The sequence below is a fragment of the Pelophylax lessonae genome, assembly GCF_965119305.1.
Source record: "Pelophylax lessonae genome assembly, chromosome: 3".
Taxonomy (NCBI): Eukaryota; Metazoa; Chordata; class Amphibia; order Anura; family Ranidae; genus Pelophylax; species Pelophylax lessonae.
The window spans coordinates 388,766,193-388,782,637 of NC_138770.1; the positions used below are offsets into that span (position 1 = coordinate 388,766,193).

At 45.9% G+C, this 16,445-nt stretch overlaps 1 protein-coding gene across 2 annotated transcripts in view; it reads right to left on the minus strand.

Annotated features, from left to right (window-relative positions):
- The window catches only part of HACE1 (HECT domain and ankyrin repeat containing E3 ubiquitin protein ligase 1), a 205,960-nt gene that overhangs the window by 35,727 nt on the left and 153,788 nt on the right, over positions 1 to 16,445 (minus strand). For both annotated transcript variants that reach the window (XM_082250000.1, XM_082249999.1), the window contains exon 22: positions 5,724 to 5,794. In XM_082250000.1, coding sequence (XP_082106126.1) covers positions 5,724 to 5,794 — 71 coding nt within the window. The remainder of the gene's footprint in view (positions 1 to 5,723; positions 5,795 to 16,445) is intronic.

A 16,445-nucleotide genomic window follows, 5' to 3' on the forward strand; every position in this document is an offset into this window, starting at 1 on the left:
CAGGTCCAGGTCCGCATCACACAGATACATGACACCCTGGTGGATTTGATCCACCATATCCAGGGTCGCCGGCGAGGCCGAGTCGGCCACTAGGACGCGCCTAAGCATCTGCGTCCAACTTGCGATCGCCTGGGCCGCCATGAGAGAAGCAAACAGAGCCTTAAGCATAGAACCCGTAACAGAATAGGTATGACGGGCAAGAGACTCCAGTCTCCTATCCGTGGCATCACGGAACACAGGGGAATCCTCTGCAGGAATCGCAGTGGCTTTGTTCAAAACCGCAATTGCGTGATCCACTGGGGGAGGCACACACCACCTTTCATCAGTGGAAGGCGAAAAAGGATAACGCAGCTTGAATCTACTTGGTACCGCAAAAGGTTTGCGCAGATTGCGCCATTGATCCTTAACAGCGCGCTGAAAATCATCATTGCAGGGAAAAACCTGCGGCGTCCTGCGTTTTCTCTGCGTCCCATAAGCCGCCAAGGCAGCGGGGGGACACACTTCGTCCTGCAAACGCAGCGTTTGCTTAATGGAAGCAATCAACTCATCCATGATTGCAAGCTCTTCAGGCGAGCCAGGGGGAGAATTATCAACCCCCTCAACTTCAGCCTCCACCTCAGACCCCACTAGATCAAGAGAGGAGCGGGACCCCGATAAGGAGGCCCCCGCCATAACAGCCCCATCACCTTCACCCTCAGAATCAGAGGAAAGAGTAACTCTGGGCCTTTTAGTAGATTGAGCAGCCACCAGCATCTGCACCTGAGCAGCAAGGCCAGCCACAATAGTGGCTAAATCCCCCCCTGGGGGGGAAACAGCGGTCCCCTGGCTTTCCACCAATGCTGTAGGAAATTTGCCCTCCTGAGAATCCATTGCCCCTGTAATGCCAGACAACAAAGGGTTAACTGCCCCTTTTAAGCAAGCGCGGCAAGCGCAGCCCACCGCACCACACTCAAGCACAATAAGACCCCCACAGGGAATATGCAAACTGAACACAGGCAATGGATAGCAAGAACAGAAGGATAAAACCTGAGGAGACCCTCGCCGCTGCTGCTGCCTCGATCGGTGTTCCTGGAAAGAGGAAGTGATGCTGCCAGGGCGCTCTATTTAAGCCTATGGAGGCTACAAGAAAATGGCCGCCATGCATGTAAAACATGCGGCCGGAGCGAGTGTAGGCAAAATGGCGTCGTTTGGCGCCGAAACCGCCGCTCCACAGTGCATTAAAACACACATTACATTCCAAAATCAGAATACATGTCAGATCGCCGCAGCGATCGCTGTATATGCCCAAACATGCCAAAAAAACATGCCCCACAGCACACAGCTCCTCACACTGACCAGTCTGACACACACAGTGTCATACAGCTCCCCCCCCCCCCTTGCAGCCCACAGCATGCAGCCGAGAGATAGGGAGACAAGCAGTGTGAATAGAGGCAGGTTACACAGTCCCAGACTGACACCCCCCCAGACAGACAGGTCCCCACATAAATACACTTACCTCACATGGCGTGGGGGACCCGCACAGGCGAACAAGCCGCTGCACATGAGGCAGGGAGAGTCGCATTCAAGTCGCACACAATGGGGGTTAAGAAACCGCACAGCGTCCAGTGAGGTAGCCACCTCACCAATCATCCCTGCACCGAACAGGGATGGGTCGTTCACTGTGCCAGGAGCGTTACCTGGCTGAACGCTCGATGGCAGACTGGGAAGCCACTGACCCACGACCTGCGATCAGGGGGATCAGCCCGAGACCCAGTCCGCATGATCCTCTTCATCCGAAGAACTAACTAACGCTGACAAAATAACAGCTAAGTAAAGGTAGAGAGAAAACTCAAACAAAATTGTAAAAAGAAGAAAGAGTCTGGGACAGAAAGTCCCAGCACAGAGAGAGCCAGCCACTCCTGACAAGCTAGACATTAAAACTGAGATATGGTTGCAGGAAGTAGGAGGGTATTGACTGAGGGGACCACCCCTTGAGGGTGGGATATGTTAAAAGCTTTATTGTTAACATATTCTGTTGCCTAGCTACTCCTTCGGAGCAAAGTCTAATACCCCATATGTGACGAATATGAAGAGGCGGCGACTGTCGGAGGACGTAAGAGAAAAATAATTTTTCTCCTTCACTGATATGCGCTGATGAGGCGGCACTGATGGGCACTAATGAGGTGGCACTGATGAGGAGGTACTAATATGCCGCACTGATAGGTGGCACTGATGAGAACTGTTGGGCAGCACCATCAGTGCCCATAGTGGTGCCAGTCAGTGCCCATCAGTGCCTAGATGAGCAGGCACTGATGGGCACTGACTGGAAGCACTGTGGGCACCGATGGTGGGCAGTAATTGGCACTTTATTTACATTTTGTGTAATCAGGTCACTGATGATCAGTGTCCTGATTACTTGTACTTGTCTCCCCTATGAGGAGGAGCCACTGATCAGCTCTCCTCGCCTCACACATTGACAGTGTGAGGTGAGGAGGGCCGAATAACGGCACTTGCTCATTTACACGTGACCGGCTGTGATTGGACCCAGCCAATCACATGGGTAAAAAGTAATGTCATTGACTCTTTACCGAGATGCTAGGACACGGCACGGTCATGATCCCCGCTCCGCGCGCCTCCGGGGGGGCGTGCGAGAGAGGCTGTTCTGGTGCGCCTTCATATGACGGCATCCCAGAACAAAAGCTACACCGGCGGGTAGCAAATGGTCAAAGGAATAATTAGACTCACCTGTAGCTGAATTCTTGTTAATTAGGATTTTGTCGTCTAAGATTTAGCTTTGCTCCTAGGACTTTTGTTGGGGTGTATTTATTTTTGCAACATTGTATTGAATGAATTTGTGTGTGCAAATTAACAAATCTTGGTTACAATCAATGGCCCATATTTGAGAGAGTATTTTGTAGTATAGTGTTCCATAGAAAATGTTGATTCTAAAAAGGAAAGTAAAGGTTTTCTGACAAATCTGTTGGGGTGTGTTCAGTTATGCCGAGCACTGTGTGTGTATATATATATATATGTATATATATATATATATATACACACATACATACATACATACATACAGTGGGTACGGAAAGTATTCAGACCCCCTTAAATTTTTCACTCTTTGTTATATTTCAGCCATTTGCTAGAATCATTTAAGTTCATTCTTCTTCCTCATGAATGTACACATAGCACCCCATACTGACAGAAAAACACAGAATTGTTGACATTGTTGCAGATTTATTAAAAAAGAAAAACTGAAATATCACATGGTCCTAAGTATTCAGACCCTTTGCTCAGTATTTAGTAGAAGCCCCCTTTTGATCTAATACAGCCAGGAGTCTTTTTGGGAAAGATGCAACAAGTCTTTCACACCTGGATTTGGGGATCCTCTGCCATTCCTCCTTGCAGATCCTCTCCAGTTCTGTCAGGTTGGATGGTAAACGTTGGTGGACAGCCATTTTTAGGTCTCTCCAGAGATGCTCAATTGGGTTTAAGTCAGGGCTCTGGCTGGGCCATTCAAGAACAGTCACGGAGTTGTTGTGAAGCCACTCCGTTATTTTAGCTGTGTGCTTAGGGTCATTGTCTTGTTGGAAGGTAAACCTTCGGCCCAGTCTGAGGTCCAGAGCACTCTGGAGAAGGTTTTTGTCCAGGATATCCCTGTACTTGGCCGCATTCATCTTTCCCTCGATTGCAACCAGTCGTCCTGTCCCTGCAGCTGAAAAACACCCGCACAGCATGATGCTGCCACCACCATGCTTCACTGTTGGGACTGTATTGGACAGGTGATGAGCAGTGCCTGGTTTTCTCCACACATACCGCTTAGAATTAAGGCCAAAAAGTTATATTTTGGTCTCATCAGACCAGAGAATCTTATTTCTCACCATCTTGGAGTCCTTCAGGTGTTTTTTTTAGCAAACTCCATGTGGGCTTTAATGTGTCTTACACTGAGGAAAGGCTTCCGTCGGGCCACTCTGCCATAAAGCCCTGACTGGTGGAGGGCTGCAGTGATGGTTGACTTTCTACAACTTTCTCCCATCTCCTGACTGCATCTCTGGAGCTCAGCCACAGTGCTCTTTGGGTTCTTCTTTACCTCTCTCACCAAGGCCCTTCTCCCCCGATAGCTCAGTTTGGCCGGACGGCCAGCTCTAGGAAGGGTTCTGGTCGTCCCAAACGTCTTCCATTTGAGGATTATGGAGGCCACTGTGCTCTTCGGAACCTTAAGTGCAGCAGAAATCTTTTTGTAACCTTGGCCAGATCTGTGCCTTGCCACAATTCTGTCTCTGAGCTCTTCAGGCAGTTCCTTTGACCTCATGATTCTCATTTGCTCTGACATGCATTGTGATCTGGAAGGTCTTATATAGACAGGTGTGTGGCTTTCCTAATCAAGTCCAATCAGTATAATCAAACACAGCTGGACTCAAATGAAGGTGTAGAACCATCTCAAGGATGATCAGAAGAAATGGAAAGCACCTGAGTTAAATATATGAGTGTCACAGCAAAGGGTCTGAATACTTAGGACCATGTGATATTTCAGTTTTTCTTTTTTAATAAATCTGCAACAATGTCAACAATTCTGTGTTTTTCTGTCAGTATGGGGTGCTATGTGTACATTCATGAGGAAGAAGAATGAACTTAAATGATTTTAGCAAATGGCTGCAATATAACAAAGAGTGAAACATTTAAGGGGGTCTGAATACTTTCCGTACCCACTGTGTATATATATATATATATATATATATATATATATATATACACACACACACACACACACACACACACACACACACATATATATATATATATATACACACACATATATACACACACACACACAGAAATGCAATTAAAGCTTTAAATTCTTAATTCAAACTTAATATTACCAAATAAAATTGCTAAACCAATTGACATAAATCAATAAAACAAAGCTAAAAGGGTGTATGCACATCCAAGAGAAGCTACAGAGAAACAAGCAAGAAGAATGCGAACAAGTGCCAGGGTTACAAGGCAAGGAAGGGAGAGATGTGACTGGTTTTGGATGAGAGTCTAACAAAGACTTTCATTTATCTATATTCGTAACACTATACTGCTTCCTAAACAATATAGCCATCAGAATTCGAGCCATTATTACTCCGAAGCAAGCGTACAGCAGGAGACAAAGACATCTGAGACATTCAGGAATCATAAAAGCTACAATCATAAATGTATTTGTTTTACCAGATCCATTGAATTAATTTTATGGTCCGCAGCCAGGGGAAAGAATGTTTGATTTTTTTTTTTGCTGAAGTGGTACTAAAGGTATACTCAGCCGGAGATGAGATTGTAATGAATAAACTGCACAGGAAGGACTGCGAAGCAGAGGAAGAAGGCATATTTATTTCTTTTTAAAAACACCTCTAATGATCAGGGAGCAAGAACTGACTTTTCATTCTGCTGAAGAGTTTGATCTATAATGAATGGCAGAACTGTTCTTTATTTATTTCCATCAACACTGACATTTTTTTCACACAAGCCAATAAATAAACCCCTTTAAAATTGGAGTGTGTTAAGTTTACAGAATAACTCCTAAATCCTTGTATACAACAGATTCTTGAAATGACAGTAAGTCGCAGAATTTATTTAGAAGCTATTGAAAGGAAAAATGAATAAAAGGTTTTTACATTGCCTGTTATAATATTTTATGATAATGACAGCATGAACAACATAGGTGGCAGCAACTAAAGTGGTTTCTCTAATGTATTACTCACCTGCCTGTAACAAACTGGAGAAGCAAAACCCTCTCTTCTTGGGTTAGTTCCTGGACAACCTCCCAGAACCACTGAAAAGAAACCACAAAGGACTGTAAAAAATGACTTCTCTGAAAAGCACTTTGATACACATTCTAAGATCAACCGCGGTATACGTTCAAGCTGTTTTTACATTTGGAGCAAATATATGGGCTCATTCACGTGAACGTCAAAAATGCATTTGGATGTTTATAGTTCGGTGCGTTGCTAAATGTGCACAAAAAAAGTAAGACACAGTTGTGTCTGGGGCTGTACATAAGGGTACTTTAGCTGTGCTTTTTATGCAGGATTTCTGATAGCTCTGTCAGCAAGAACCATCAGTGCTTAAAATATGCCCATGTGAACGAGATATGAACAGGATGTAATTTGGTTTGCTACAAAGCCGTGTATAATAAATGGACTACCTTTTCATTTTAGAAAAAAATACAAACTTTCTTCTTTTTTTTTGCATCCCAGTGCTGCTGATCTCTGCAACTACTTCCTGTCCACAAGCACCGGTTTCTGTAATGGCTGCATGTTATTGGTATGAGATTTCTAATGAAGAACCAGACTTTGTAATATACGTTCGTGCAGCCATTTTTAGGATCCAACAGTAGCGTATGGCAGGATCACCAAAAACATGATACCACAATGTTTAAGACTGAATGAGATTTAGACATTTGGGTAATTGTATTAAACAATTAGTGTGGGATTGTAATATGCAGCACACAATGATTTTCTGAAAGTGGCAAAAATGCCAATTGCAATTCTTGCAGCCATTATTAATTTTGTAAAAAGGATTTTCCAAAATCCTGATCCCTTGCTCCTGCAAAAGGCACACTGTTTGTCCAGAAGTCTGCACAGAGCTAGGAAGTGAAATTGAAATTCCTAGCTTAAGCCTTTCATTTACTGCACTTAGAAGTTCCATCTTTTTTGAAGGCTGCATGCTTAACCGGTTGCCGACCGCTGCACGACTATATACTGCGGCGGTCAGCCCTGGCCAGGCAGAGTGACGTATCGGTACGTCACTTGCCTGTCACTTCCTTGTGAGCCAATAGCGGGCGGGCGCGTGCCCGCCGCGGCTCGTTCACAGGTAAGTCCGTGCGTGTGACCGGCGGACCCGATGTCCGCCGGTCACTCGCCGATCGTCGGTAGAGAGGGAGAAAGTCAGGCGGCTGATGTAAACAAGCCGCCTGTCATTCTCCCCTGTATAGAAACAGTGCTCAGACGGTTCTACTATGTAGGACCGTTGATCACTGTTCCTACACTAGTAGCCACAGCCAATCACAGTAGAAAGCACGCCCCTAGGGACACACTTAACCCCTCCCTCCCCAATAAAGTTAACCCCTTCCCTGCCAGTGTCATTTTGCAGTAACAGTGCATATGTATAGCACTGATTACTGCAGTAATGTCACTGGTAACCCCAAAAGTGTCAAAAATGTCAGTCAAGGGTCTGATCTGTCCGCCACAATGTCGCAGTACCGCAAAAAGAAAAATTGCAGATCGCCGCCATAACGCGTTAAAAAAAAACACCAAAAATGACAGAAATCTTTCCCTTAGTTAGTAAACGCGATAACTTTTGCGCAAACCAATCAAAATACGCTTTTTGCGATTTTTTTTTACCAAACATAGGTAGCAGAAAACAAATTGGCCAAAAATTTTAAAAAATTTTGATTTTTACATTTTTTTTTTTGGGGGGGGGGGGGGGAATTTCATATAAAAAAAAATGTGAAAAATATTGTTATTTTTGCAAAATTTACACTCTTTTTTTGTTTATAGCGCAAAAAGTAAAAATCGCACAGGTGATCAAATACCACCAAAAGAAAGCTCTGTTTGTGGGGAAAAAAAGGATGTCAAATTAGTTTAGGTACAGCGTCGCATTACCGCGCAATTGTCCGTTAAAGTCACGCAGTAAAAAATCACAAAAAAACATGGTCTTTAAGCAGCCTGTCTGTCATGCTTAAAAACCATGGTCTTTAAGCAGCCAAATCCTCCGGTGCTTAAGTGGTTAAAGTATAACTAAAGGCAGAACTTTGTTTTTAGTTTTTAATAGAGTGCAGAGGGATTTACACCCACTTCCTGTTTGGCTATGGGACAGGAAGTGAAGGAAAATCCCTGCAAAAGCCAATGAAAAAAAAAAAAAAAATCAGACAATGGTTAAAACCCTCCCTTGCTATATCCAAAATGAAAAAAAAAGGTTTTGCCTATAGTTCTACTTTAACTAAAGCTGGCCTTAGACCATGGCAATATCTGCCTCACAATTTATTTTGGTCAGTTTCTTCACTAAACAGAAATGATGTGTTCTGCTTAATTAGAGGAAAACAAAACATAGTGTTTAAGGAAAGATTTGGTAAAGGGAAGCTCCCTCCACATACAACAGTTGTTTGTGGCCCTCAGGGGCTGCAACATAGAAAGTAGATCATTGTATGAACAGGCTGTTTTCACGAATGTCTACAAACACCATTAGGGGTGAAAGAATGCATTTTCCAAAAAAAAAAAAAAAGGCAAAACATGATAATGTGAAAATAAGCAGAAGTTCTTACTCTACCTTAATATCTAGAAGAAATAGCAGGTAATTATATCATATAAGGAAAATCATGGTTATAACCCATAATGAATTGTGAATTTTTACTTTTGAAGTTTAGTAACAGGGTGCAGATACGGTTTGTGTGTAGTAACTTACAACAACTAGTTACAGTTCAATATTTACAGTATTATATTAGTCTTTTTTATAACTCCGTAAAGCACCCACAATTCTCTCTGCTAAACAATGATAATTCGTGTTACAACATATCTGCGGATTCCTAAAAATCACAAGCAAGCCTTAGTTATAATTTTTTTTAATATAGAGTCAGAACTACCAGGGCAGAATGTGGTGAGAGTATAATGATATTCCAGGCTACAATTGTATTTTAAGTAACTGAACTGTACATTAGAACTCACTTGTCACTAAAACGGTGGCTAATGAATTCCTAATTTTAGAGTAGAGGTATACATTAAGACTCATGCAAAATAAATTGTGCCCAAATAATCAAACTCTGCTAGATATCTAAGAGGTGGCGAAGCTTTCACTGTAGCAGCGTCAAAGGGAAAAGCATGCTTGTACAATTCATTCTGTGCATACAGTTGTTCCTACAGTTCTTCCATGATGGTGGACATGTCCCCTGAATACAATGGATACCTTTAGGGCTAATTCACACTAGCCGCTGCATTACAAAGCAGTGACTGGTATAATCGGCCTCCGCGCTGTGCAAGGCAGTGGATTAAAAAAAAAAAAAAAGTGCATACTTTTTCTATCGCACACACACTGACTGAACCAGCACATAGGAGAAAAGGCATTTTGCCTTGTCTTGCGGTGGGAGGGCACTAGAATAGGGGCCCAAGGCAGTCCCAGTGCACCTGATATGAATAGACCCTAATCGTTTTCACAGGTTATGACAAGAAGATTCACAAAAAGGTGCTCATTTCATTGACCTACAGAATAGGAATTGTCAGAAAAGTCTAGATGTGCTTTAACCCTTCAGCAGCCAAAGCCATTTTTGCTTTTTTTGCACTTGTTTGGAAAACTTTTTAGGCCTAAAGATTACCCAAAACCCCTAATATATTATATATTTTCTGAAAGCATAGACTCTGGAAAATAACGAAGCTAATTTAATTAAAGTTATTTTAGGGCACAAAAATGCAATATAATTTCCATCTAGAACATGAGGCTGAGCCAAGTTAAATACATACTCGGATGCCAAGCCCTAAAATTGTGTGTGCCGCCTTGTAGCTTTGCACTGGAAAAAAACGCTTCCCCTTTCTCTCGAGGCCCTCTATACCAGGGTTAAGGACATAGAATTGATGTCCTTAACTGGCAGGATACGGGACAAAGTGGACACTCACAACCGTGTCTGGGAACTATGGCATCTTCAGGAGGACCCACCCTGAACTCCCCTCCCCCCATTTATCTCTCCTCTTCTTGGTGAGCTGTAATATGGATCTTTACACCCTCTTTTATTTATTTTTTTTATTTCTCTTCTGTTCCCCCTTTTCCGTTCCTTTTTTTACTTGTGTCACCTTTTCCTTTTATATTCTTCTTTGAGTTTTGTTGAGACTACACATACCCATATATGATGGTTGCCACTGCGTTGGCTATTACAATAGTCTATATTATATCTTTGTGCACCAAATACTAGCTTTGCACAATGTCCTTATATCATTCAATGTTTTTCGCTTTATTCTTTGTTCTCAACAAAAAAAAACAAAAAATAATAAAAATTGTATTTAAAAAAAAAAAAAAAAAAAATTGTGTGTGCCTGTGAAATGGCAACAAACCTGTATTCCTTAAATTGTCTGTAGCCGACACTTTAACCACTTAAGGACCACCCCACAAACATTTACTGCAGCAGGGCAGCCCTTAAGCGCAAAATCAAGTACCTGGATGTGATTCTCGTTGACGGTTCTGGGGCGTGCGCACCAGCGATCCCGCTGTGATTGGACACAGCAGGAGACAATCAGCGGGTCCGGCATCCGCGATGGCTACCAGGACCTGCCAATCTTTGTAGGAGTCACAGAATGACGGTCTGCCAATGTAAACAAGGCAGACCGCTGTTATGTCACAGAGAGAGGAGAGAGGAGAGAGGAGGAGGATCTTGTGTCCTTGCTAATCAAGAACACAGATTTCTCTCTTCCTCCAGTCAGACCATCCCTCACACACTGCCAGTGTCATTTATATAGTGACAGTCTTTTTTTTTTTTTTTTTTTTAGCACTGATCACTGTATTGGTGTCACTGGTCCCCAAAAAGGTGTCACTTAGTGTCAGATTTCTCGGCTGCAATGTCGCAGTCCCGCTAAAAATCGCTGATTGCGGCTATTACTAGTAAAAGTCCTTTTCTCCCCCCCCCCCTCTGTGTGTGTGTGGGGGGGGGGGGGGGAGGACATACATTTTATTTGGGTGCAGCTTCGCACAACCGCACAATTGCCAGTTAAAGCAATGCAGTTCCGTATTGCAATAAATGGCCTGGTCAGGAAGGGGTAAAACCTCCCGGAGCTGAAGTGGTTAAAGGCCCCTACAGGTCATCAGCTTATATTTAACTGTAAAGTTATTTCTCCTACATGCAGTACAATCCAAGTTTTTGTATGTAGGTGTCCCTGAGGTGTGTTTATGTTTCTATGTGAGGTGCTTAATTTCTTTTTCTCTAGGGAGAGGCAGGGGGGGGTTTAATTTTTCCTTTATATTTTTGTTTAAACTTTTTTCACTAAACAGAGGCCAGTCCGGTGTCACAAGAATCACTGTGTCTTGGTTCCGAGACCAACCTGCGAAGGAACCTGGGCAGCAATTGAAACTGTGAAAACGCATACATCAGTCGGTACTGATGCCACGGAGCTACCAACGCGTCTGCCCGAGGATCGCGTGGCCTTGCCACAAACCTGTACACCTTGCTGTACAGACGAGACGAGACGCGAACAGGTCCACCTCCGGAAGACCCCACGTCGCGCACAACATCTGGAGAACACCCGGACGGAGGGGCCATTCCCCCTGGTCCAGGGACTGGCAGCATCAGATAATCCGCCCGCCAGTTCTCCAACCCCTGGAATGTGAACCGCCGATATCGCCGGGACATGCGTCTCGGCCCAAGACAGAATGTCGGCCACTTCCCGAGCCACCCGGGCCCTCTTGGTGTCCCCTTGGCGAATGACGTAAGCCACCGCAGTGGCAATGTCCGTCTGCACCCGAACCGGACAGCCCTGCAGCCTGTCCGGCCAACGTTGAAGGCAGAGAATCATCGCACGCAATTCCAGAATGCTGAGCGGAAGGGAGGATTCCCCCTCCGACCAAGTTCCCTGGGCGGACAGAACGCCCAGAACACCACCCCAGCCCGACAGGCTGGCATCCGTGGTGACCACCGCCCATGAGAGAGGACGAAAAGACTTGCCCCCTGACACCGGCGGGGACAGGAGCCACCACAGAAGAACCCTTCTGGTGCGATGGCCCAACGAAATCCGGATCCAGAGATCGCGGTCGCCCGTCCCACCTGGACAGGATCTCCGCTTGGAGACCCCGCGTGTGAAACTGGGCGAAGGGAATCGCCTCGAAAGCCGAGACCATCAATCCCAGACATCTCATGCACGTCCGAGTGGACGAGGACGGAGCGTCCCTGAGGGACCCGACTTCCTTCCTGAAGAGTCCTGAGTTTGTCGTCCGGTAGGAAGACCTTCGCCTGGATGGAGTCCAGAACCATTCCCAGGTAAGGGAGACGAACCGATGGGCACAGTGCTGACTTTGGAAAAGTTATCGTCCAACCAAACTCCTGCAGAGACTGCATCGTAACGGACAGAGCCTTCTCCAGACCCTGGCTGGTCGCAGACCGAACCAGAATATCGTCCAGATACCCTAGGACAGAGACGCCCTTTGCTCTCAACAAAGCCAAAACCGGTGCCCGCACCTTGGTGAACACCCGTGGAGCCGAGGCGAGACCAAAGGGCAACGCCACAAATTGGTAGTGATCCTCCGCTATGGCGAATCGAAGGTACCTCTGGTGACCCTCAAAATTCGGGATGTGAAGACACGCATCCTTCAAGTCAATGGAAGCCATGAACTCCCCCGGAACCAGGGCAGCCACCACCGACCGCAGAGATTCCATGCGGAACTTGCGCACCCGCACAAAGCGGTTCAGCGCCTTTAAGTCCAGAATCGGACGTACCTTGCCCTCCTTCCCGGGCACGGTGAACAGAATGCAATAGAACCCCCGAAACCTGTCCCGATGAGGCACCGGGACCACCACGCCCTGAGCCCTTAGGTCCTGCACCGCTAGATGCAGATCCCGCAAACGCTCCGGGGACAGTAGAAGATTTGAGGGAAAAAATCTGCGCTCCGGCCTATAGAGAAACTCGATCTCGTAGCCAGATCGAACGATTTCCTGAACCCACCTGTCCCGAACCCGGGACAGCCATGGCTGAAGGAAACCGAGCAAGCGTCCCCCCACCCCAGAGTCGGGTGAGGGCGCCGCTTCAGGCCGCACTGTTGTGGGCCGCTGAACCGGACTGGCCGGACTTTTGCTTACCAGTCCACGGCTTCTTACCAGGAGCCGTCTTAGCCTTGTGGGATTAGGGTAAGAGCGTGCTCTTACCACCCGTGATCCCCCCCCTAATTAACGTATCTAGGGACTCACCAAAAAAAGGCGAGAACCATCATAGGGCAGATTAGCCAAGGTCTTACGCGAAGATTGGTCCACCGACCAACACTTCAACCAAACCAAAACGGCGAGACAATACCGCCACACCATGTACACGTGCAGCCACGGAACCATATCCAGGTCCGCAGCACACAAATACATGAAACCCTGGTGGATTTGATCCACCATATCCAAAGTCGCCTGGAGGGCAGAATCAGCCCCCAGGACGCGATTAAGCACCTGCGTCCAGCTCGTGACAGCCTGAGCCGCCATAAGTGAAGCAAATAAAGCTTTCAGCATAGAACCCATAATAGAATAGGCATGACGGGCAAGGGACTCCGTCCGTTTGTCCGCGGCATCCCGGAACACCGGGATATCCTCAGCAGGAATCGCAGTGGGCTTATTCAGAACCGCTATCGCGTGATCCACCGGAGGTGGGACACACCAACGCCCATCAGTAGCGGGCGTAAAAGGATAGCGCAGCTTAAACCTACTTGGTATAGCAAAAGGCTTGCGTATATTACGCCAATGTTCCTTTACAGCGCATTGAAAATCATCAGTGCAGGGAAATACCTGCGATGTTTTGCGTCTTTTCTGCGTCCCATAAGCCGCCAAGGCAGCAGGAGGACAAGGTTCATCCTGTAAACGCAGTGTTTGCTTGATAGAAGCAACCAATTCATCCATGAGTGCAAGCTCTTCAGACGAGCCAGGGGGAGAAATATCAACCCCCTCAACCTCAGCCTCCATTTCTGACCCTACAAGGTCCAGGGAGGAACGGGACCCCGACAAGGAGACCCCAGCAACAGCAGCCCCATCACCAACACCCTCTGAATCAGAGGAAATTGAAAACTCTGGGCCTTTTTGAGGATTGAGCAGCCATCAGCAATTGCACCTGAGTCGCAAGGCTAGCCACAATCGCAGCCAAATCCCCCCCCCCCCCAGGGGGAAAACCGCAGTCCCCTGGCTTCCCATCAATGTGACAGGAAATTTGCTTTCCTGAGAATCCATGCCCCAAAATGAGTAAAATAAAATGGGTGACCGCCCCTTTAAATAAGGCGCTGCGAACGTAGCCCACCGCCACACAAGCACACCCACACCAGGGACCCCCACAGGGAGAAGTTATACTCAGGCAAGGATACAGAGAATAGAGGGAAAAAACCTGGAGAGACCGCTGCTGCTGCTGGCCAGATCGGTGCTCCTGTAGAAAAGGAATTGCTGATATTCAGGGCGCTCCATTAAAGCCTATGGGAGACTACAAGAAAATGGCCGCCATGCATGTGTACCATGCGGCCGGAGCGAGTACAGCCAAAATGGCGCCGTTTGGCGCCGAAACCGCCGCTCCCCCACCTCATGAAGGTGGAATAAAAATACACCACATAGTTATAAAGAACATGGTGGACCGCCGCAGCGGCGCTGTAATGTGCCCCAAACATGATAGCATCAAGTTCCACAGCACACAGCCGTTCACACACTCAGACTGACACAGAAGTGCAGCACAGCCCCCCCTCCTTGCAGCCCACAGCATGCAGTGTGAGAGATAGGGAAACATCAATAGTGTGAACACAGGGCAAGGTAACACAGTCCCAGACTGACACCCCCCAGACAGACAGGTCCCCACATGAATACACTTACCTCTTACATGGCGTGGGGGACCCGCACAGGCGAACAAGCCGCTGTACATGAGACAGGGAGAGTCGCATCCAGGACGCAGCAGAAGGTGGGTTGAGAAACCGCACAGCGTCCAGCGAGGTAGCCACCTCACCCTAGCATCCCTGCACGGAACAGGGATGGGTCGTTCAGAAAACTCAGGAGCGGTACCTGACTGAACGCTCGATGGCGGGCTGAGAAGCCACTGACCCACAACCTGCGACCAGGGGAGTCAGCCCGAGACGCAGCCCGCATTATCCTCTTCATCCGAAGATCTAACTATTGCTGGTAAAAATAACAGCTAAATAAAGAAAGAGAGAAAAAACTCAAATAAAATCAAAAAAGAGAGAAGGCTGAGACAAAATGCCCCAGCATAGAGACATCCAGCTACTCCTGACAAGCTAGACATTGAAACTGAAGCAGGAAACAGGAAGCAGGAGGATATAGACTGAGGGGAACACCCCCTGGGGTGGGGATATGTTAAAAGCTTTAATATTGACATATTCTGTTGCCTAGCTACTCCTACGGAGCAAAGTCTAATACCCCATTGTGACGAATATGAAGATGGCGGCGACTGTCGGAGGACGTAAGAGAAAAAGGATTTTTCACAGAAGCACAAAGTAGGAGGCGGGGAGCTAAAGCAACACACTGCACAGCTCAGTGAAGAGAGCTGACTGCAGGAAAGGGATACATCCTCCCCCACACAGCACACACATGAATGAGTATGCCATTCATAGACTGTGTGCTGAAGCTCCCTCCCTCACATCCTTTTATCTCTTGTCAGAATTGAGTCGTATAGATAGCAGAGAGAAATTACACTCAGTGCTCTGGATTGAGACAAGTACACACCCTATAGGGATATGCTATGGTCATATTTTATGTCTGAGGTTTACATCCACTTTAATGCAGATGTTATAGGACAGTTAATGGGGACCTTGGCACCCCATATGTTTTGGAACTACATTTCCCATGATGCTCATGCACTCTGCAGTGCAGATGAGCATCATGGGGAATGTAGTTCCAAAACATCTGGGGTGCCAAGGTTTGTCATCACTGTTATAGGAGATCTATGGTCACAGCATACACTTTCAATTTTACATCAGCATTGTAACAATTAAAACTTAAAACAGCATTAACAAAAAAACTACTAATTTTTGACAGTTCAATATGAGCTTACTTGAAAAATATGCTTTCATATTCTGCCTGTCTTCTGGCCACATCTTTCCTCGACTTCCTGGATGCCCTTTATGCTCTGCAGCATCTCATCTGTTTACTTTTATTTTCTAATGACTATCCCATGATACCTTGCTACCTGCATGCTGTGATTCATGTACTGACTCTACCTCCTGGAACTCCTTCCCTAAGCACATCTGTAGTTCAGAGGGCAGGCTCTGTGAAATGTGTGACACAGCAGTATCTACTCACAGGGCATAGTGAATATGTGTCACAAAATGCCAGGAAATAAATATGTGGGGATCTTCCCAAAATTAGTATACAAACCTCAAGATCATTCAAAATAATAGGCGTAGGCTAGAAATATTTGAAATATAATGTGAAGATTAACATATGGCTTCACATAGATAATCTTTAAATGGTCATACCTGTGTGTGCATGTAGACATTGAATTGCCAATTACTGTAAATTGTCCACAGCATAATTCAGATTTTTAGCTTTAGCTAAATGTCTAGATTTAATCATAACCTTATATAATCAAATCTGTTAAAAATTGTTACCCATGTCCAGATTGCATTACTTTCAGAACCTTTAGAAGGAAAGTGTTATGTATTTCAATAAAAGAATTCTGTTTTCTTGGTTCTCCAGCAGTCTGATTCAAGTGTTTACTGAGATACTTGCTAGGACCTGCACTGTAAACTATTGGTATGCATAAGGATTTGGTTCC